The sequence below is a fragment of the Oreochromis niloticus genome, linkage group LG3 (assembly GCF_001858045.2).
Source record: "Oreochromis niloticus isolate F11D_XX linkage group LG3, O_niloticus_UMD_NMBU, whole genome shotgun sequence".
In the NCBI taxonomy this organism is placed as follows: Eukaryota; Metazoa; Chordata; class Actinopteri; order Cichliformes; family Cichlidae; genus Oreochromis; species Oreochromis niloticus.
Genome location: NC_031967.2, coordinates 11,758,666 through 11,780,968, shown reverse-complemented (window position 1 = coordinate 11,780,968; position 22,303 = coordinate 11,758,666). Strand labels below are relative to the sequence as shown.

Genomic DNA, 22,303 nt, shown 5'->3' with positions numbered 1-22,303 from the left:
TGCAGGTTTATACATTTATAATTATAAATATCAGTGAGTTTCACATATAAGGCACATGTAGTGTAGTTCAAAAATCAACTGTTAAATATGGAAAAATAAAAATGGACTCATTAATAAGATTCACCCATAATGCTGAACAGACATCAATAGATTCTCCAGTATTAAGATTAATAATTCACAATTATGTACGCATTCTTTACAAGTTTTGGTATGCCAATTTGAACTCCATCTAAGAGTGACAAAAATGCAGCATTCAGTTTATTAACATCCCTTAGGAAGGAGTAAGCAAACAAGTGGGATTATCTTATCGCAGGGGAAAGGAAGCAGGAAATATGGGGCATAGGAACGCATGTTGCCATATTTGTTATTTTCCTAGCTAAATTCTTCCTGCGGGGCATGAAGTTTGCAACTCCATCGATTTCAAGATTTTCTGTTCCTGTGCAGCAACAAGCTTGTCTGGATACAAAGTGCACTTCGAGCTTTGTCAGTGGTGGCTGAAAAAGTGCTTTCTCTCTCTTTTATTGACTAAAGCGGTGGAGAAGACAGCTCGTGAGCACTGGCTGTGTTGTGGGAATGCAACAGTGGATGATTAATGCAATCATCAATAACGACGACAAGGACGAGGATTTAAATAAGCTTCTCAGTTGGATCATGCCAAGTTGTCACTATGACAGGAGTCACTCTGTGCAGAGGGACACTGAACGTCCCACTCTCCTGTACTCGACACCTCTGCAGCCTGGCTCTCTGGAACTGATACAGAGGCTTCTTCGTGTTCAGGTACATTATCGGACTCACTGTTCTGGGATTCACAGGGCTGCTGACCCACCTCCGAATGACTGACAGAAGCTTGTTTAATCGAAAGCCACTGAAGGTCTGATTCAGTGGGTGGGACATCCAGCGCCAGAGCTGCTTCCTCTCCTTCCTCCACCGTGGAACTCAGCTCTTCATCATCATCAACTCCTTCTATCTCATGCCCTGCCTCTTCCACAGGGCTCCGCCCCTCCTCCAGCTCTACGCCTGCATCTTCTGTAAGGGTCACCAGCTCCCCCCCCCTTCTGTCAATCCCATTCGTCTCCACCCTGTCAAGAGTCTCCAGGCTGCTGAGCAGTGCAGGTGCGTCTTCCCTGCTGACACCATCTGTGCCAAGGTCAGCGCCAGCGGTGTGGCACTCCCAAGATGATTCATGTGAACTTCTGTCGTCTAAAAGAACTGGGAAAAGGAAGATGAGAGGACTGGTCATTTTAATCGCTCACTTGATCTGAAGCCGGAGCCAAAAAAGTTTTTAAAGAAAAAGAAAAAAGGAAAACTTTCTAATGAGTAGCTAGAGACAATAATTATTGTCATAACTGATAACAGTAAAAAAAAAAAAAGCCCCCAAAAAACACACACAAAAAACGATACAACAAAAATTGCATTAGACGAGTTTAAAATGCATGAAAAAAACGAAACAGCAGCCACAAATGAAAAAGCCCGTATTGATTCTGCTAGAAAAACTTTCGTCTTTCAGAGTTGGATCACTGTGTCAATGTAGAAACTTATTTCAATTACTTATGTGACTGAAGTGCTTCCATGGCAACAGGCTAAATATAGCAGCGGTGCCCCAGACAAGGGGACGCAAGACAAGTGTGACGCCCTGCATCTCAGCAATAGCAACAGCTTAGTTCTGCTTCTTCGCCAAAATATGCTCTCACTTTGGGGATTACTGACCCATATTTGTGGATGTGCAGGCAAAAAGGTTAAAGACTGCACACATAGAGTCCCCCCACCCCCACCCCTACCCCACGCACACACAGACACGCAAAAACACGCAAGAAGAAAGCAACATTACTTGAAGTGGCATCCATATTTATAGTGCTCCCACCCTGATCCCCCACCCTCTTTCAAAGAGAACATGGCAGAAGTTTCTGAATGTCAGTGGGCGAGAATTTGCCTCACATTTCCAAAATGCCATGGCATTTGGGCATCTTGCACCAATGAGGAGCAGGGAGAAGTGGAGGCGGGAGGGGAAAGGACTTGGGTTAAACACGGAAGGTAGAAAGGAGTGTTTAGCATGCAATGCCTAATTGCAGTGTTTACGCCATTAGCGGTAGGAGCTCTTATCAATGACTGGAGAAGCCAGTCACTCGCAATTACACACTCACCTTTGGGTGGATGCACTCTGGGCTGCATGTTTGGCTGAGACGTGACACGTGTAGGACGGAGCTCTGGCTGAAGGTTCTCATTTAGTGTGATACTGTCTCTTGTCCCTGTAACATCAGCGCCAAGGAGAAAACGCTCCCAGTTACTATCTGGTCCAAATGAGAACAACAAACAAGTGATATGTAGAGGGTTTTTTTGGAGGGTGGAGGAGTGTTGGATGGGATGGAGCACATGTACGGTGGTGCATGCAAACACAGGCACACGTATGCATTGCAGTGCTCACAGGAAGAGGCTCCAGCTCCCTCTCATCTGTCTTCATTAGTGATGGCTGCACGCCTCTTAGGCTGACACCATATGCTACTCAAAAGAGACTGTGCACTATAAACCAGACGTCACGAGTATACACACAAAACTATATGCACAGACACTCGGCTGGAAGTTAGCAGCCTCTGCCGTCGCACGAAGCCTGTGAACAGGCGAACCTCTGCGTGTGTCTCCGACCGTTCAAGTGTGCGACACGAAAACAAACAGGAGAACGAGAAAATGGATGACTGGAAGACACAATGCATGAGAATCATGAATGTTGAACGGACACCATATTGTTATGAAAACAGTCCATATTGTTATGGATGCTCAGTGTTTACACTGACATGGGAACAGCGAGTGAGGGAGAGGCTGTTAGAATTCGTCAGACCAGCTGGGTAAATCAAATCAAAAGAAGCAAAAACAAAAAAGTCATGTTGTCTAGAAAGTTCCTTTAATTATTTAACTGTGAGACTGTTTTTAGCCATTAATATGCTGTTAGGCTGTTAAACTGCATTCCTTTTGGTTACTTCAATAGGGCCACTACTAAGATATTTAAAAATAATAAACTCATAAAACAAAACCAAGATCAATTTTATGATTATTTTTGACTAAAAACAGCCCGATTAGCCAAATATCTGCTAAATAAAGCATGACAAATCAATACAATATTTCCACAAATCATTTGTGATTATTCTCTTGCAAACAGCAACAACCCAGTACAACACAGACTGACGATCTGTGGAGGCTTTTATATTTTCACCCAGATTGGAGCTTGATCTGGTCTATTTTTGGCACTAATAACAACTGCTGTGTGAAAAAGACTTGACCCACGAGTCAGAAAACTGAGCCTGATGATGTTTTATAGCAAGTATTGTCAAATCTAATCCCACACGTAACATCAGATCCATATAAGGTGGTGCAGCAGCTGAGTCTAAGCAAACAGACCTACCCTGAGCCACTGCCATCATTCAAGGCCAAAGATATGCAGATATGAGCCATTTTGGGCAGACATAAAAATGCAATTTAGGAAGATGCTAGAATGCTGATCAATATATCGACATCACATAGGTATGACTGGCCTGTAGTGTGTGAAACTGCATCTAAACTTGCAATTGCGTTATGACAGTTTAGATTTTTTTTTAGGAGAACAGTCGAGGAAGACTTCACCAGACTGCCTTTTGAAGCCAGTAATAAAGCAATGCTGGTTACTGGATATGCAGACGAAGTCCCAGCCTGAGCACAGCAGCTGTGTCTCCATGAGGCGTGCAGAACTCAGAGATAGGAGGCACCAGTGGTTTGCTTTGAACCCTTACTGACAGCCGCCTGTATCACCATCTAACCACCTCTACACCTCTTTGAAACACATATAACATACACGCAAATATATATGTGTGTTTATGCGCATAAAAAAGGACTATTCCATATTATGTGACACCAGATTATACTGGATATTAAAGACTATATCACAAACTGGAGAAGTGTACATAGCTGTCAGCTAGTCACAGGAGCTTACACTGTGCAGTGCTGTCTAGCTCGACAGTGACAGGAAATGCCTTCCTCTTAACTGGAAAAAGTCTGTCAGTTGACCAAAACAGGGTGCATTCTGTATCCACCTCTGTCTTTTCAATCTCTGATGCACTCTGACAGGTTTTCACTCGCAGTGTTACATTTCAGCTCACACTCATTCAGCACAGGAGGTGGGGGCGCTGAACTGGAGGACTGGGGTGGGGGGAGCTATCAATCACAACTTTATCTGACTCACCGCATCGATGTCACTGTTATTGTTTTTGGCTCTCTCTCATCCGTAGACAATGTAGTCACCTCTAGTGTTTTCCGGGACTCAGGTAGGCAGCCAAGGCCCTCCATCCTATCCCGTTTGCCTTTAATATCAATCAGCCCAACTTCATCTCGCATCAAGGCCACAGACGCTCACATCTCTCTCTATATCTCTGTCTCCCTAACTGTGGTGGACAGCGTGGTCGTCAGGCACTCTGGGCCCTCGTCTACAAATTCCCTAATAACGGCACATTCCCCTAAATGTGTTTGTAATGTGGGCAATCATTTTCAGTAATGGATGCTTGTCAGTTTTATGGCGGAGAGAATGACGGTCTCATGACAGGGCACCTCCATCCAGCCGCAGCCCCTCCGCCGTTCAGTCTGCTTCATAGACGGCACAACATCTCCCTCCAGTGGAGATAAAGGGGAACTGCTTTATAAGTGAGCTTGTTTCTGGCCTCAAATGTTTTTCGATTACATTTGGTAAATAGTTTGATATTTTTGGATTGGTTTTGCTCTTCTGAGAGTGGGACGTCTTTACAGGACAGGAAAAGTCACCAGCTGTGTCTTTGAGGAAAATCTGACAGCCGATACCGTATTTTTTATACTTCAATTTTAAATACAAATATATGATCAAGGGTTAAAAAGTGGTGCAAAAATTCACTTTCTGATAAAATAATAACAATTTTGACTTTACACCCTCATATACCAAAACTCTGTTTTAATTTGGCATGTAAATATCTATGTAGCTAATTTTCTATGTTACAAACTGTCTACAACAAGGCTCTCATCTGTAATATGAGAGCCTTGAATCCTTCTACTACTACTACTCAACAGTACTGTGCTGCCCTTAAAAGAAGCCCAACTGCATCATTCAAAGAAAGCTCTTTTTTCTTTTTGGTTTCTCTTGTGAGTAAAATTTAAGACAGGCCCACTGGACCAAGAGCATCAGTGTGTGGCACTCTGTCGGCCTGATTCAGTCAGCGGTATCATGAACAGACACATGAGCTGGTGGTCAATGGAGTCAAAACATTGTAAACGGCGGGCATGAGGTGACATGTTTTCTGGGCGTCTGCCCAGATTTGTCCTGGCATGACATAGTGGAGGGCATGGATGAGCTAAGTGGGGCAGAAGGAATACATACTCCCAATTCCCACAGATACGTGGTAGGTCAAGCCTGAGACGCAGCCAGAGAGGAGAGAAAGGCACAGTGTTATGAACAGAAAAGCTCATTAATGAAAAAGACAGGAGAGGAAATGAATTTAAACCAGCAGGCCAGCTAGAACGATCCCAGCAAAGATCTCCGGGTCACACGTTTGACTTAGAAAGATGTGTGACAACAGACAGCCTTTAAATGCATCAGATGGACAACACTGAGACAATTATTACATTATTTTAACTTAAATTGAAAATCATATTTATTATATGGATACACTCCAATACTGTATCCATTTTGTTTTAATCAAAATAACTTTAAAGTCATCGTTATATTATCTTTTTCTTGTTTTTAATGGAATATCTATGTAGGAATATCAAATATTGCTCCTGTGTTTCATCGTATTACTGTAGTATGATAGTAGCAGAACATTATTAAAAGCTGTTTTAGCTGATTAAAGCATCCATAAGTTTAAGTAGTCGAGTGTCTGGAGCTTCAGTCTGTGTGGATTTAAACAGACAGAAAAAACAAGTCAACTTTCCAGTTTTTCAGTTTTCTTGTTCTTAGACGTGAAAGATATTCCATGAGGAAAAATACAAAAAAAAATTAAATAAAAATGAAGTACAACAGTGTGCACTTCCCTTCAAAGAACAGAGCAAACTGGCTCTAACCAGAGCAGAAAGAGAAGTGGGAGGCCCAGTGCACAGCTGAGCAAGAAGACATCAGAGTCTTGAGTTTGAGAAACAGACGCCTCGCAGGTCCTCAGCTGGCAGCTTCATTAAATGTTACAAGCATAACACCAGTGTCATTGTCAAGAGTGAAAAGGCGATGCCGGGATGCTGGCCTTCAAGGCAGAGCAGAGCAAAGACAAAGCTATCTGACACCAGCCAACGTCTGATCTTTTGCTTATCTTAATGTTTTACTGACTACACACACACACACACACATTTATGTTTTCTAATGATGTGGGAAAGATTACATGTTCTCGGCGGTAGTCTTCAAACGATACATTAATATGGACAGGTCATTTTACAGGTGGTTACAAACGGAGATGAGACTGATTCATTAGTTTTACTGATCATATGTGATCACCTTTCCAACAGCACATAAGTGTCTCAAAATAAAGACTGTCAAACTGCTTTTAGTTTTTAATGGATTAATAAAAAGTTTGATGGTGGAAAAGCTTAGCTGTTCAAAGACCCACCTGGAAGACTCCATAATCCTGAAACCTCCAAGGTCTTCAGCTTCCTTTCCAAATCTGCAACTCTATTTCCCAAGATCCTGCAGGCCAGGTGAGAAGAAGGGTCAGTGTGTGTGTGTGTGTGCACACTTATGTCATAATCCAGTGTTTGCTTTATAGGAGGAGAATTCTTGTAACAGCTAGACAAACAATGTAAGTGTGTCAGGGGGTTAAAGGTAAAATGCTACCATTGTGATGCCATCAGCGGCAAAGCAGGAACTCTTAATACCTGTTGCTGTGTCTCTGGTGCTGGATGACCAAATTCTTCTCATGGATCGTCTCCAGCAGAGCAGTGGCGAGAGACTTGAGGTCGGCGATGGACTGAGGCGTGGCTGGTAGACTGCAGCCCTGCTCTTCCAGAAGCATCTCTTGAACTAAAAAGGAGAGGGAAAGGGGGAAAAAAATCAGGATGGGAAGAGAAAGGGACAGAGAGCCAAAAATGGAGGGAGGAATAATGCCAATAATAACCCAATAAAACTTACACAAAAGTAAAAAATAGGTAACATAGAAAGCAGGGTGATATAACAAGAGACAGGGAACACAGCATGATAAGAGTAAGACAGAGACGGAGAGTTAGAAACAGATGTCTTCTAGGTGACACTCTCCTAACTTTAACTCCAGAGCCCACTGTGCTGCTTCTGCCAGCAACTGTCAGTCATCATGGCAGGCTCATTTCCCTGCCAGTGGTGCTCTTTACCACTCAGAATACAATTAGTAACCCAGCTGGTGTCCGGCAGTGGCTCGGAGGATCGGCAAAAAAAGAAGTTATTAAATAATCCATTGAGACACGGGTAGAAACAAAGGAAGTGGTTGTTATACTGAAGACAAGCCATCAGTTGTAGAGTTTATCTGATCTGAGAACATTCGCATTAGTGCCTTTCTGCAGTTTCCAGATCAGCTAATACTACATCTATTTATGTCTGAGTTTAAAGAACTCAAAGTGAGCTGAACAGGTTGTGTTTTCACCTTGTTTGGCTGAGAGGACTCCAGTAAGAGGACTGTTATTTGATTTCCCATATGTGCTGGAGTTTTTCCTCCTCTCCAGGGCTGTCTGCAGGGACAGAAAAACAAGAGAATAAAGCTCACCCTGCTGATTCACACGAACATTTTAGTAAAAAGCCACTTCCTTTGCATTACGAACGTTCACAAAACCATACACATGTAAAGAAATTACATGCACCGAGTCACGTCTGTGTCACATTTTAACAGCAGCATTCGATCTGTACCTTGTACTTCATGATGTTTGACTTCAGCAGGTTCACCTCCTCTTGCAGTTGATTTAAACGGTCATGTAAATACCTACAGGAACAATGATTAGAATGACACCCAGCAAAGTCAAAACACACATGACAGACAGAGAAGTTCCACATTACATGTATAATCGCTGTGCACTGTGAGCAGGAGGCAGTGTCAAAAAGATGTGGAGCATTTGGTAACGTGAATGACTCTTGTTTATGTTAGTCTTGCTGTTGGTCATTTAGATTATCCTCTGCCATGTAGAACACAGAAGTCACAACTACATAAAAAATGCATTCATATGGAAATGAAACCAAGCATTCTCTACATCCATGCTTTTTTGGTCTTTCATTAGCGAATGTACACCCAGATTAAACATGACTACCACACAAGACGTGGGTAAAAAAACTGAAGCGCATGTACAGTAAGGAAGAACATGTCCAGTACTGCTTAGTTAAGCAACGAGAAATGGCCATCTAAATAATGAGAGAAACAAGATTATATTATTTCAAGAAAAGGAGGTGAGTCAGTTCAGTCAGTTTCCCCAAGTGCCATCTCGAAAACTATCAACTGTCTTTCATGACAATTGCCTCAAGACAGGAAGACCAAGAGAGAAGTTTTAGGATTACAGCCTCAGAAGTCAATCATTGGCACTTCAGATTAGAGCCCTCAAGTTTCACAGGACCAAACACATCTCAGCAGGAGCTGTTTGGAGGACACTGTGCAAATCACACCTTCATCATCTAAGAAACAAGAAATGGACATGCACGTGTCTCTCATTGTTAGTTATGGCGAAGATGGTGTGATCCTGTGAGGACCTCTGCTAGTGACACTGATGATGATTTACTCAGAATTCATCCTGCAGCAATATCTGAGTTCCCCTATTATTGCACAATAGGGGAACAATGACGCCCCCATCTCAAAAAAACGATGGTGTTCAGAATCAGGAACACCTGGCATCCACGGACATCCAAACCTAACCACTGTTGAAAAGGTTTTAGGATGAGATGCACCACAGAGTAAGGAAGAACAGAGAGGAGGTGCTCAGCATGTGAGAACTCCTTCAAGACTGCTGAAAAAGGTGATGATGAAAGGCAGCTGAGAAAATGCCAGGAGTTTATAAAGTTAATACTGAAGTCAAAGATGTCTACTTTCAAGATTTAACATACCTTTTAGCTGGTTTACACTAATTACGTTTTTTACGTAAATTCAAAGTTTGGTATGAAATAGTTTTGATGTTTTAGAAGATAGTACTGAGACTGAAAAATGTATTTTAAAAAGTGTCAAATGATGACATTTCTGTCTGGCACATCTCTAACTCACTTGTTTTCCATGCACAGGGCGTCCACATCAATGATGCGAGCCTCATGGTTCCCCAAAATATGATTCAGCTCCACATTTAGTCGCTCCGCCTTCTCTCTGAACACAGTGCGTTCTGCCTTCACGTCCTGGAGCTCGTCTGTCAGTGCTTTCATGTTGTTCTCCATCTCCTCCATCTAGAGAAAGCCATACAGGCAGAATTGTTTGCGAGGGAAGCCACGGAAACGTTCACGTGATGGATATTTCAAAGCTTTTGCTCATTAAAGTAGAGTTTGCTGAGGCTGCATACACTGTTTTTAGCATTCAGCAACTCAGGAGCTCCCCTGCTGTTTTAAAGTGAGCAGCTTCCACTCTAGTAGATAACAGCTAAGTGGCTCCACTGCGGGTTTCAAAGAGGAGGAAGTATTGTTTATCAGTCTAATACATTTACTGTGTTTAATGTGCAGAGAGGATTTTGCCAATAATAAAATGTTCTACTCTCAAATTAAATTCAAAGCACATGGACAGTAATGCGCCGAGTGTATTTCCAAACAAAAAGTGTGATTCACTATGGAAAGTTTTAAACAAACTGAATGAATTACTGAGCTTACGTCTACTGAAGAAATCTATAATAAATGTCTGTCATGAGACCCTGACTAGAAACGAACAGTTCCAGAAACGTCAGGTTTCTTTAGAAACTTAATAATTAGATAAATCAGTCTTATTAATATTTAGTTAAAAATGATACAAGTCACTACATTGTTCTCTACATAAACTGTAGGACAACTTAACGTTTGAATGAGTGTAATGAACACTTGACCTTTGACTCCTGACCTTGAGCCAAGGTCATGGAGTTTCAAACTCGTCTGAGATTTTTAGTAGATACACCGATGACATAGATTTAAAATTCCTACATTGCTTCATCCTCGAGTTATCAAATTCAATAACTACATCGACCGCCCGCCCATCAGGGTTACGACAATACCCAATCAACCAAGACTATGAAAAGCAGAAAAGAACACTCTAGAGCCTCTAAAGTAGTTACAATCTACACCAGTTACTGGTTTTCAATAGAAATCGTCACTACTGAATCACTTACTACTGGACTCCATTGCCATTGACACTCACCCTGTTCATCCTACATCCATTTACCTAATGACACACACATTTTCAAACCCTGAATGGACAAAAGATTCAAACCTAGATCATTGTTGTGAAGTGACAGGGATAACTAGAGCTGTGCCATATCATGCCATCTGCAAAAAGACTGGCATAAAGTTTCATGTGATAAAAAACATTACATAAGACCAAGTATATGTTGGAGCGATTTAGTACCTAAAAAGGGAGCTACTTCAATAATCTCCAACCAAGCACAAGGCGGTTTAAGATATGCAACAAAAAAGTTCCTGCTAAATGTGGAAACTACAAACATGTTTCACTATTCCATCAATCGTCAGTGTCACTGGAGCACTCCCTATGACAGGAAAAGTGAACAGTGGATGGAAATTACTGATGGAGTTATATGTCAGAAAACAGGACTTTAAGCATCTGGTTAAACAGCTCAAGCCAAGATACACCATCCCACATAGAAAATGCTTTTATTTGTATTATTTGACAGTACTATGCAACTGCTAATGTGTTACAAAGCTATCTTTGGACTTTAATTTAAGTCCTAAGTAGTGATTTAGACTTTTTTTTAAAAACACCCTTTCTTTTGGGTTAAACTTGTACATGACATGTCCCTGGACGGAGTTCCCTCCTTTTCCTTAATCCTGTAGCAACATCCTAATGAATATTCCACAAAACAAGAAATGGACCTGAAAATGCAGGATTAATTGCCAACCGTATCAAAGTGTTTTGAGGTAAGAAATACATCCACCTGTAGCCCTGCTCTCTCAAGCTTGCAAACCAGATCCTCACGTTCATGGGCGGGGAAGTGACGCACCCCGACCTCTTCATCCCCCAGCCTCTGTCGAGTAATGGTCATCCTCAGGAGCTGCAGAAAAGAGAATTTCAACGTTTTGCTTCTCTTAAATAGTTGCTTCATTGTAATAGTTAATCTCCATGTACCGAGTACCCCCGGTTGCTTCACCTTGTTATCCCCCTGGGCCTCTGCAAGCCTCTGAGTGAGCTCCTTCACCTCCTCAGCAAGCTGTTTTGCTCGTTCCCTTGAGTCCCTCAGCAGCTGAGCCAGGTTCACCTGTGGAGCAGGAGGAAGAGAAGAGTAAATGCACAACAGCTTGTGCCAGGCCAGACAAGGTTCAAATACCCCAGGAAAGCACATTTAATCAGCATCAAACATTTTCCTTCTTCAATTCAAGAAAAAAAAAATGCCTATCTTAACATCCACAAAATTTCAGAGATAAAAACAAAGCCAGTCCACAATCCTGTTCTAATGAAAGATACAATTATTTAGTGCCATCTAGTGTACACATTAGTATTTTCCTTTTTCATTTCATGGGTGTTTTGTTACTATTTCATTGTATTTTATAGTGCTATTCAGCCAGAAACTGTTCAGTGTCACAGTGTCCCTGAAAGCACAATAAGACAGAGTCACGCGGGGCACTATGTTACAAAGCAAGTTCAGCAGAACATCTTTCTGTTATCTGGATTCACTTAACCTAACACTGGCAGTCAGGATAAGCAGTCACACAAAGCTGGCTATCAAGGCGCTAAGTTAATCCAAGGTTTCCCCTGCGTGTTCACACGAAAGGGTTGGCATTGGCAACATCTAGAAATAGCAATTATCGATAGGTTTACTGGCATCAGAGTAGGTCATCTTGCATAGGAAAATAAAACTATACTGTAGGAAAAATATGAAGAGGTTAAAAACACAATACAGACTAAAACCAACACAAGTGCCTCAGATAACACAGCAGCATGACAGGAAAAGCACTGTACAGCAGTTTAGTGTTAAAGTGCTGAATGAATGCGTGAGCACTTTCAGAGTTTTGGGCACTAAGATGGGAAAAGGCCTACTATATTAATAAAGTTTAGGCTATCTGAAGATGCAAACTCTCTATATTAACAAACTTGTCAATATCACGACTCTATCATTAAGTTTAAAGGGCAGTTTCACTTTTTATTTTCTCAGCTACAGATCTAGTGGTGGTGGTGGAAGTCAAGCTAACAGAAAACAAATCATGGAACAAAGATGCATCTAAAAATCTAGATTTATCACTGATGTCGATCAAGGAAAGACAAAGACTTCGGATGCCATTAAAAAAAACTTTAGACGCTCCTATTCTGTCCTTCTGTCCCGTGCACAGAGGTCCCATGGATAGTGCCACTATTTTCCAGAAAACTGAGTGGTCAGTAGGTGAGGATTTCATGCCTGCTGATCTCTAGTCTGGGAAAAATCCTGCTCCATAGCAGGTTAGGTTCACAGCATATGTTACCATGGTGATGTACACTGATAAGGAGTGAGCCACCTTTGCAGTACAGAAAAGTCAGGTTTAACCAGGAAGTTACCTGGAAAAGACAAAATCCTGCTTCATAGTGCAGGCCTCAGGACTTGTAGAAGACACACCCACCCTAGAACAACAATAGTCTGGGATTCTCACCTACCTAAGTACATTCAATAAGGAGAGAGAGAGGAGTCTGATTAACCTACACCCTGATATTTATCCTGCAGCACAAAAGAAATGGTCTCCGTATGCCAGCACGAAGAATTTCAAATAAACAACCAAGCTGTGAATTTAACATAAGCGTTGGATTAACTGTTTATGAATGACACACATTTTTTAATAGACATTACCTCATTTAACTGTACCTATTAGCATATGTATTAATAAAATTAAAACTTACTTGATTGCGTTTTTCAGGTGGCAAAGAGGGGTCACCATCCTGAAACATGAAAAAAAGGCTTCTATCATCAGCTGCAATAATATAGCAAATACTATAAATTGTAGTAGCGTGCAAATGGAAAAACAATATCTACGTTTAGCTGCTGCCAAAAAATTTAAAATATTTTCTTTTTTTGGGGTGGGCTTGAATAGAGAAACTCTATCACAATTACACAAAAAAATGGATATTCCTTCATGAAATCTAGAAAATACATAAAGACAAAATCAGATCAGGATCTGCAACATTAAGCAAAGTAATGATCCTGTTAACATGACAAAAAATACTATGAGTTTGAAAATGAATTTCAACATCTTGGAGCGGACTGTCGATTAATTTTCCTCACGGCTTTAAAATACTTGCAATGCTAAAGGGTGGTCACAAAAAAGTACCACCTTAAAGGCTGAACCACTCACAATGAGTTCCCTGTACTTCTTCTTGAGTCCCTGGTGGCGTTCTCTCAGCTGGTTGGCCATCAGCTTGTACTGGTCTCTTTCCTGCTGACAGGTGTCCAGCTCCTTGGACAGGATGAGGAGGGCTTCCTTCTTACTCTCCAACTTCCGTTTACACACCAAGAACTTAAGCAAACAATGCACGAGAGCCATGGTGTTATGAGATATATTACAGTTGACAGAATTAGCATTCATGTTGATTTCAGGGACCACAGCTGGACATGTAACATCTGTATCAAGCTTGTTCTTGGTTTTATCATGTATCTTTATGTTTATCTTATTCTGTGATGGGAACGGTTACATTAATTGTGCAAACAAAACCAACCCTAACCTGTTTCCCACAGGTGGACAAACACACTGGAGTGAAGTGTTTGACGTACAGATAAGGCCCACAATAATGAACAGTGGAGACCGATAGCAGTCAGACCAGCTTATAACCAAATAGCAGCTCCTATCATGCAGCACGGTGTGCTGTAGTAGTTTTGTTAAGTTCAGTGCATGTCTTGTCTTTCAGTTGCAAACATAAGAAAATGTCTTTTTTTTTTTCATTACTGCTTCTATGGTCTTTCAAATGTTATAAAGGTGTAGGTTATTCGATATTTGCGGCATATACTGCTAATTAAATTAGCGTACAAGCTTAAATTACTGCGTTAGCGCCAAAATACATACACGCTTACATTCATAGCTTACTCGGTAATACTCTTAACATGTAAAATGCGAGCCCACAGGTGGGTCTACCCTATCTGTACACAGTAGCATCATCATATAGGGGTGGGTTGGTGTATTTGCACCAACACAGTCGTATGCTATCAGCTTAATGGAATAGCTAGCAGACGCCATCAATGAAGAGCCCACCGGTGTCAAAAAACGTTGAGCTCGTGAGTCTATTAATGAACGTCCAGGTGTATGAAAGCTAAGAGACCGAGGCTCGTTTCCATATGGACACCGGGAAACATCTATAAAACCGGTCAGTGGCTGCAGCTGTTTACGGTCTCTCCCCCTCACTTACCTCACTGACTAGCCCCTGCCAGTCACTCTCACTCCTCTTGGAAGACTGCATTATATTCCTAATATTTTGCAAAAATGTCACGACACACCAGCCCCCCTCTCCTCATCCGTTTGTTTATCCTGCAACGTCACTTTTTTAGCCTCCGCTGTCAAGTTACGCAGAAAGAGAAAACATGGAAACGACTTCCGGTACGTCTGTGAAAATAATATTATATTTGAAGAAATTCAGTTTTGGACAATTTTATACAATGAAGTTTTAAACGATTTTATAAGAACGATTCGAGTTATATATGAAGAGATTTGAGATAAATAGTGGGGAATCAGTGAAGCTGACAATAACAAAGCGGAAATGGGTTCCTTCATAATAAAAGCAGAAAGTCCGCCACTAAAAAAAATTCCGTTTCAGCACTTTTTGGAGAGCAAAACGCTTAAATGATACAAATTATATGGGGAAAATGCACTGTTTTCTTTATGTCTATAGACCCTGTTAAGTTTGTAAACAGTGATGGCCTGGGCACTATAAGGTCTATAGTGATCATTTCCAGGGAAGGACACGTAATGTGTATAATTTGTAAGAAATTATACACATTGTGTAAAATTATACATCATTTCCAGAAGCTGTTGCTAATCCAGGGACCCTAGGTAGTTTATATAGTAAATTTAATACAGACTGATTAAGGTGTTTAGCCCTGCCCCCTTTTAACCAACTTTATATCGATCAGATACCCCTCGCAAACACCAGATATCAGCTCTCATGCTATTTTATAAAGGCAGGAGCTTGTTGAGAGGCAACCTGTTATGGAAATCTTGCTGGGAACCCTCAAGCCAGGCATTTTCACTGTAAAAAGCCTGAAAAAAAAAAACCCAAACAAACCAGGGCCAGTGTTAATAACATAGTAAAGCATGTGCTGTTTCTCCTCCTTTTTGATGCTAATGTAAATGGAATGTATTGGCACTATATAGCCACCATTACAGATTAATATTCAGTTATACTTAAAACAATTGACTGCAGGTCATGAACTCATGAAAAATATTTTTGAGATCATGCACAACAGTGCTGAGGGGTTATTTTGCCCCTGTACAACTGGACATCTTTTTAAATCCAGTCAAGTTTCTCACTCGTGGCCTTGAGAAAGAACACAGGTTCAAGACATTTCAGTTTTGGTTTCAAGTTTCAGATCTGCAAGCTACTATGTTTTTAATTGAATGAAATTAAATGAAATTCAGCATTTCCACATTCTGAAAGCCTGATTTCAACTATGCTGGCGAACGGAAGGAGCACATCTTTCAACTTTTTTAAAAAAAGGAATTTATTTAGCTACTAAACATTAAATTTGCAGTTTTTTACAATATGAACATGAGATAAAATCTTTAATAAAACATACAAATTCTAATATATTTGGTAATTTCTCAATGACATTCACTTTAATTCAAAATACATGTATAGAAAAGTTGGCATAGTACATAACACTAGTATACAGTTGACATGTTATATATAAATTTTCAAAAATGAAAATGCATATTTAAGCTATGTATTTGCTTCACACAACCAAAATAAAATACATTAAAAAAGGAAAAAGTAGGTTTATCATTTTCCTATCTGGAATAACGCTGTCTATAAAAACAGAAGTGGAAGAATTTATTCTTAAGTACCGCCAGTGTTACCATTTTTTGCGGTTCAAAAAGATTTTTATTGGGCGCCAGTTTAGCTCAGGGCGTTGAGCAGGCGCCCACATGTCATATGGCCGAGAAGGGCCGGCCCGGGTTTTAGTCTGACCCGCGGTCCTTTGCCTCATGTCTTCCCCCTTCTCTCTCTGCCCCTGCTTTCCTGTCGTTTTTCCACTGATCTATCTAATAAAGCTGAAAGTAACAAAGAGTTTTTATCACTAACATTTGCAAATACAGCCACCATAATAGCACATTTTAGATGAACTACTAAATATAAAACCATACAAATAACATTACTGAAGTCTAGTACTAGTAGGTCCCTTAAAATAACATCTCTCCTTCTATCAGGATTTGGAAAGTGGTCACAATGAACAAAAGGTGCAAAACTTTGGCTTATTGTGCAGAACACATTTTGATTTTGCTAGTTTGGTTTCTGTGGTGTGCTTATATATACACATGTTTGAACAAAATAAAGCATCCTTCAACGCTTTCGTTAACATCTGTACTTCTAATAATAGTATTTGCTTATATACATTTTCTCTGAATGGTTGTCATACTGTACAGTCCTTAATGACATTCTTCGTCCTTATTGAATTCAACTTTGTTTAAAGTCACTATTGAGACTCCTGAACTGGGAAACTCAGAGGGTCGTCCGTACTTGTAGACATCATTGTAAAGGCGGTACAAATGTCCTTTGTTTCTTCTTTTTCAAACATTTCCTTCTTTCCTTCTAAATTCCAGCCGTTATCCTTGGTAAACTTGTAAACACACCCAAAGAGATCAGGAAATAACACCAATACGTCAATCTGAGGAGCTTCCTCACGACTGTGAACAAGGAAAGTTTTATTAATGAGTAGTAACAAGAGAAGTAAGCTTCCAAATCTGTCATAGTATCAGAAATATTTGTGATATGTGCATATAGTTACAAGAAATTCATATATATACACATATGAATATGTGTTCATGAATTAATAATTTTTCATTTAGTTCAACTTACTTATGCTCATGGAGATTGCGTATAAAGCGCAGTAATCCCAGCGTGGTTTCAGGGTACGGCTTTCTGCCATCCATCTTTAGAACCAGCTCTTGGGGAAACTGCAACAACAAAACATGGTGGTCATGAACTGGACTTTAGGAAAACATAAGTTTGACCTCTCATCTGTAAGTCACCTTATTTTTCCACAGTTTGAAGGATCCATTAGCACATGCTTCTAGTGAACCAATGAGCTTTTCATCAGCCTTTCGACAGTTTGCCACCTCCTCCCTGTTGCCGGTCTCTCTCAAATACTCAAACTGCCTGGAAATAAAGTTGAAATTATGCTTTATAAGTACAACAACAACAAAAAACTAAGAGGAAAATCTTGAATAATAACAGGAGCAGCACAAACGCGTCTTGCTTAAAAAGACAAGAACAGAAATGTAGGAAACAAATTTAGTATTTGCTGCCAATGTTAACATGTCTGTCTGAGTACAAGATAGTTTGACCTCATTTTCCCAACACATGGATTAAGCCAAGTAACAGACTGAAAACCTTCCACCCATATCTGGGAAAATGATTGAAAATCCTTCAAGGTTTAGGCTCTCATTATTATACAGCATGTGTATTCTTGCTTTACTGAAGTGAAACCAGAAATCACAGATTCTGTTACAGCATGGCTTCCTTACTGTTTCAGAGTCCAGAAGAAGGGATGGTTTAAGCATTCTTCTACTTTGGGTCTGTCCTTTGGCTCTTTGTTGATCATCCACTCTATGAGATCCTTTGCCACCACATCTTGAATGTGATCCAAACTGTACTTCCCATGGTAAATGTTGGACTGACATTCAAAGGATTTTAAGTCCAAGTCACCAAATGGATGGTGGCATCCAGAAAGGATATAATAGATCAGCATCCCGGCCACCTTAACATTAACACATCAGTTTAGGTAATTTTTTTTTTTTACCAAGTCATCTTTCATTTAATCAAGTTTATGTAGCAGACTTTACCTGTATGTCAGTGCTTGACTTGTATGATGCAGATTTTGCTGCTAAAGTCTCTCGGGCCATCCAGCATTCGGTTCCTGCACTGCGTGTACGTAAAGTTGTTTGGCCTTTGAGTAAGCGTCTGCTTATGCCAAAATCAGCTAATCTTGCCCTCCCAGTCACATCTGCAGGAGGAATGACATTCAAAAATTTTGTTGGATTTGGCGCTATATAAATAAAATTGAACTGAATTGAAAACTCATGAAACTAAATCCTTTATTTATATTTACCAGACATGTTTTGTTTAGTTTTTCCCTGAATTTCAAACATGTCTTACCAATCAAAACGTTCTGGGGTTTGAGATCTCGGTGGAGAATTTTAGGATTTCCACAGTGAAGCACCTTTAGACTTTCAAGAATTTGTTTAATAAGTTTCTTTAACATCAGTGGGTCATGGTCATTCTCAATATGTTCTGCCAAGGTGTATTCACAAAGTTGCAGACAAAGATATCCAAAGTTCTCGTCCTCTGCAGCATCAACATATCGTACGATATAAGGATGATCGAGTTCAGGAAGTCGTAGGATTCCTTCTTCGTTCTTCAGCACTTCATAGTTGCTCTTAGACATTCTCTTGATGGCAACTTCTGTGCCGTCCTCTCTCAGCCCCAAGAAGACTTCAGTACCATCGCTTCCCTTCGCTATTCTGAATTCTGCATCATTCACATAAATAATGCTTCTGATTCTGGATATTTTACTGTCATCTGTGCCAGCAAGCATCTCCAGTTTTCTCCTCCACCTGTTGCTGATTGAAAGCCATTTTTGTTTTACTGATTTTTCAATGATGCTGTATTGAAAAGGCTTTATATTTGAAGTTGATTCCACAACAGAAACTTTTGTTGTTGGTTCAGTTGCTGCAGTGGAAACTTCAGCATTTGGGTCTTCTTGCTTTTGGGTCTTTTCCTTCTTTTTCTTCTTCTTTTTCTTCTTCCTGACTAAAGTTGAGACTGCATTTCCCTCACATTCTGAGCTTGACCTGCTGAAATAATTTTTCAGACTTCTCAGCACCTCTTTCAGTTTTTCATTCAATTCCATTTCTACAGATGTCAGTATGTCATCGGGCACTGAAGTTATGCCCAATGATTTTAAAATGTTTGCTGTCTGTTCAACTGACAGCAGGTTTGCAAATATGGCGTACGTGTAGATCCTGATCTTAGTGGAGTGTTGCTCATTTACAAAAGGGGCAACTGTTCTGCATAAGTTCTCTAAAAAGTTGACGTGCCAGTCCTTTGTGCCTTTTGTTTTCTGTGTTATCACATACAGTGTTTGTAGCACTGATTCATAGATGTCAGGTCTCTCTTTTAAGCAAAGCAGTTTCAGTAGTTGTGGAATTATAGCTACTGCATGCTCATTTGATATGTTTTCCATTGTGCAGAAAACTGCACTCAAACTTTCAACTGCCGCCTCTACATGTGTCTTGGGGATGTTTGGAAAGCGACTGGCTGCACCTACAATGTAAGTATTCACATTTCCAGTTTCCTTTAGCCATTTAATGCAAGCCTGGCAGTATTTATCCTTCCCTCTCCCAGTAACAGTAAAAAGGATTTCAATCATGGTCAGATGAGACCTAGGATGCTCTAACAACATGTGACTGTTGAAAATTTTAAAAACTTCGTCAGATGTTTTTTCACAAATGGCAATTTCCATATCCAAAAAATGTCTGTTTTGGGAGCACACTCTATCTCCATTTGATGCAAGGTGATTAATCATCTGAGATATTTTTTTACTGTTAATAAGCCACTGAGCATCTTTTTTGGATGGCAGTGTCACCAGAGCACCAGCAGAGATGAGCCTTTTCATGATATCCTCCCTGTCATTTATGGCTGCTGTTTGCATTGGTGTGAATTTTTGTTGTTGCACTGGAGAACTCCATCCATCTAGGCTAGCTTTTGCCTCAAGCAATAGATCTACAAAATAAAGAGGTGCTTTGGACAGTGAGACATAATGCAAAGGTGTCCAGAGATGTTGAGAAGGTATATTTGGGTCTGCACCCTGACTCAAAAGGTAAGAACAGATATCTGTGTTGTGATTTACAACAGCAGAGATCAGTGGGGTTATATAATCACTCCACTTGCTACAAGGGTAAACTCCATTAACATTATTATTCTTCAGTAATTTCTTGAGCTCTTTGAGGTCATTGTTAGTTATGCACTGGATTATAGGATGTGTCTCTGTTGGTGGGGAGACTGTCAGTTGTACTTGAGTGATAATATTCATGTTTTTGCTTCAGATTACCTGTGAAAGAGAAAGCACTGACATTAAAATCATTAAAACTGGAGTTTAAAGGATGTTCATTTTTTGTAATAGCTGTTTATAAATGTCTATCGAAGCCTAAGATTCTATTTAGACTAGAAATGGAGGTTTTGTGCATGCAGCCTTTAACTGTGTTTTAAAGCGTTTTGCTATGACATACAGTACCTGGAGAGAAGATGCACAACATCTTGTTACAGTGCAAAACAGTAGCATTAAAACAAACTGCATCTAAACTATCAAATGCCACACTCTTTACACGTGCCTGAAGTATGTATGGGTAGTTCAGTCAATAAGTAAGGTCTCTTTCAGTTATCCATAGGCTAGATGACAGATTTTAAGTGTTTAACTGTTGTAGGATTGTAAGAAACTTTACTTTTGGTGTCAGTGCTGGGTGTCTGCTGTTTAAGGCATGATCTCTCAGTACACAATGAGACTAGAGAAATTTACTGTTGGGATTTAGAGACGTTATTCCCCCTTCACATTTCCTGTTGAAGGTTTTTATGACATTAGTATTTCAATAATTTAGAAATTTACACAAACTGATTTGGTATGTGATCATTATTGTAGAAAACAGTACAAACGGGAGTAGGCCTATTGACTTGGGTTGTGGGTAAGCAGGGGGCCTCAGGAACGGTTCAAAAGGAAGAACAAACAAAACAAAAATACCAGCTCAGTCAAATATCATTACAGGGAGACTCAGCTATGACGATCACAGACACACATTATTGGACAGCCGACTATTACCGCTAACTGCAGTATTATCAGATGTTACGTCAAAAGGGACTGAATTGATTATAATGTAGCTACAAAAAAACAGAGTTATAGATACTTGTAAAAAGGTCATTTCTTTAAATCCTGTTCACTACAGCCTGTTTACCAATATAAGTAAATGTATTACACATAGAAAACACAGAGAAATTATCATATTTTGCTAAAACATTCGGATTACTACTGAATAAGAATCCTTACTTTAAATCTCAGGAGTATGCGCAACGGGAAATACAGGCTGAGAACACTGAAGGCGGTAAAACTTCGGCGTAACACGTACACTTTGAAGAATTCAGACTTATCCTAGTCTCAAGTAAGCTTGAAATCCTGTGACGTTAAGGGAAAAAAAAGTACGTCTACAATGTGTGCTGTTTTTACGCTAACATAAAGATTATTTTGCAATGCCGTTAGAAGAAAACTGAAAGAGAAATAACTTACCGGTCAAAGGTGAGGAATTCAAACGCGTCATATCAGCGTTTCCTTCCTGCTTCTTGACGCTGTTCCTCCTCTCTTCCGGGTCCTCTGGTTTAAGCCTTGCAATGAAGTCTGTACTTGCTGTGAAGTTGTCGGACAGACTGCTGGGAGATTGTTTGTGTTGTTACATTCATTTGGTTTTACTCTTGAATGTTTTTTGGGATGGGGGATCTATCAGGTCTCTCGGTTTAATCACAACATACAAAAAATACAATTTGATTAAAAAAAAAACAGAGATCAAAGAAAATGACGGGACCAGCTTTCAGATTTACATAAATTTGGTTTAGTTATGCTCAGTATTGTAGAAAAAAAAAACAACCCAATCACGAGGTATGGTTGTAAAAGGAAAGAGATCAGTCTCAGTGTTTCATGTTGAACGATCTCCCGATTTCTTAAATGCATCAGGACTGCAGAAGGAAATGTAATCAAGGTTCAAGGTTCAAGGTTCTTTATTTGTCACATGCATAGTTATACAAGTATAACACACAGTGAAATGTATCCTGACACGCTCCTCGACATGTGCAAAAACATGGGGGGGGTAGATGAATAACATTATAAATATATATATATATATATATGTATATATAGTATATTCGAGGACGCACAGGTGTATCCTTAGATTGGCTTTAGTGTAGCTAGAGCAGGTAGCAGGTGTTCTATAAATCGGGAG

General features: G+C 40.1%; 2 protein-coding genes across 7 annotated transcripts; both read right to left on the bottom strand.

Annotated features, from left to right (window-relative positions):
• Positions 1 to 14,621, bottom strand: ccdc149a (coiled-coil domain containing 149a). Of its 4 annotated transcripts, none has more exons than XM_025905479.1 (13): positions 14,457 to 14,621; positions 13,412 to 13,573; positions 12,960 to 12,998; positions 11,245 to 11,352; positions 11,032 to 11,148; positions 9,177 to 9,349; positions 7,844 to 7,916; positions 7,584 to 7,668; positions 6,847 to 6,991; positions 6,582 to 6,658; positions 5,366 to 5,398; positions 2,142 to 2,288; positions 1 to 1,209 (listed from the first exon to the last, which is right to left on the bottom strand). In XM_025905479.1, exons 1-13 carry the CDS (start codon positions 14,505 to 14,507, stop codon positions 650 to 652), a joined length of 1,770 nt encoding a protein of 589 aa, XP_025761264.1. In that variant the 5' UTR covers positions 14,508 to 14,621; the 3' UTR covers positions 1 to 649. The 4 variants fall into 4 exon arrangements, with proteins under 4 accessions (XP_025761264.1, XP_005468242.1, XP_019208059.1 ...); XM_005468185.4 differs by having other exon boundaries at positions 2,142 to 2,246; positions 14,457 to 14,620; XM_019352514.2 differs by lacking the exon at positions 5,366 to 5,398 and having other exon boundaries at positions 2,142 to 2,246; positions 14,457 to 14,620.
• Positions 14,622 to 15,807: 1,186 nt separating this feature from the next.
• On the bottom strand, positions 15,808 to 21,675 carry LOC106096440 (serine/threonine-protein kinase/endoribonuclease IRE1a). Of its 3 annotated transcripts, XM_019352482.2 has the most exons (8): positions 21,598 to 21,675; positions 21,361 to 21,486; positions 18,420 to 20,373; positions 18,107 to 18,267; positions 17,789 to 18,021; positions 17,294 to 17,420; positions 17,121 to 17,218; positions 15,808 to 16,948 (listed from the first exon to the last, which is right to left on the bottom strand). In XM_019352482.2, the coding sequence occupies exons 3-8, from the start codon at positions 20,353 to 20,355 to the stop codon at positions 16,738 to 16,740; spliced, it is 2,766 nt and encodes a 921-aa protein (XP_019208027.1). In that variant the 5' UTR covers positions 20,356 to 20,373; positions 21,361 to 21,486; positions 21,598 to 21,675; the 3' UTR covers positions 15,808 to 16,737. The 3 variants fall into 3 exon arrangements, with proteins under 3 accessions (XP_019208027.1, XP_025761263.1, XP_019208034.1); XM_025905478.1 differs by lacking the exon at positions 18,420 to 20,373 and having other exon boundaries at positions 21,598 to 21,670; XM_019352489.2 differs by lacking the exon at positions 21,361 to 21,486 and having other exon boundaries at positions 21,598 to 21,614.
• Between the last annotated feature and the right edge of the window lie 628 nt (positions 21,676 to 22,303).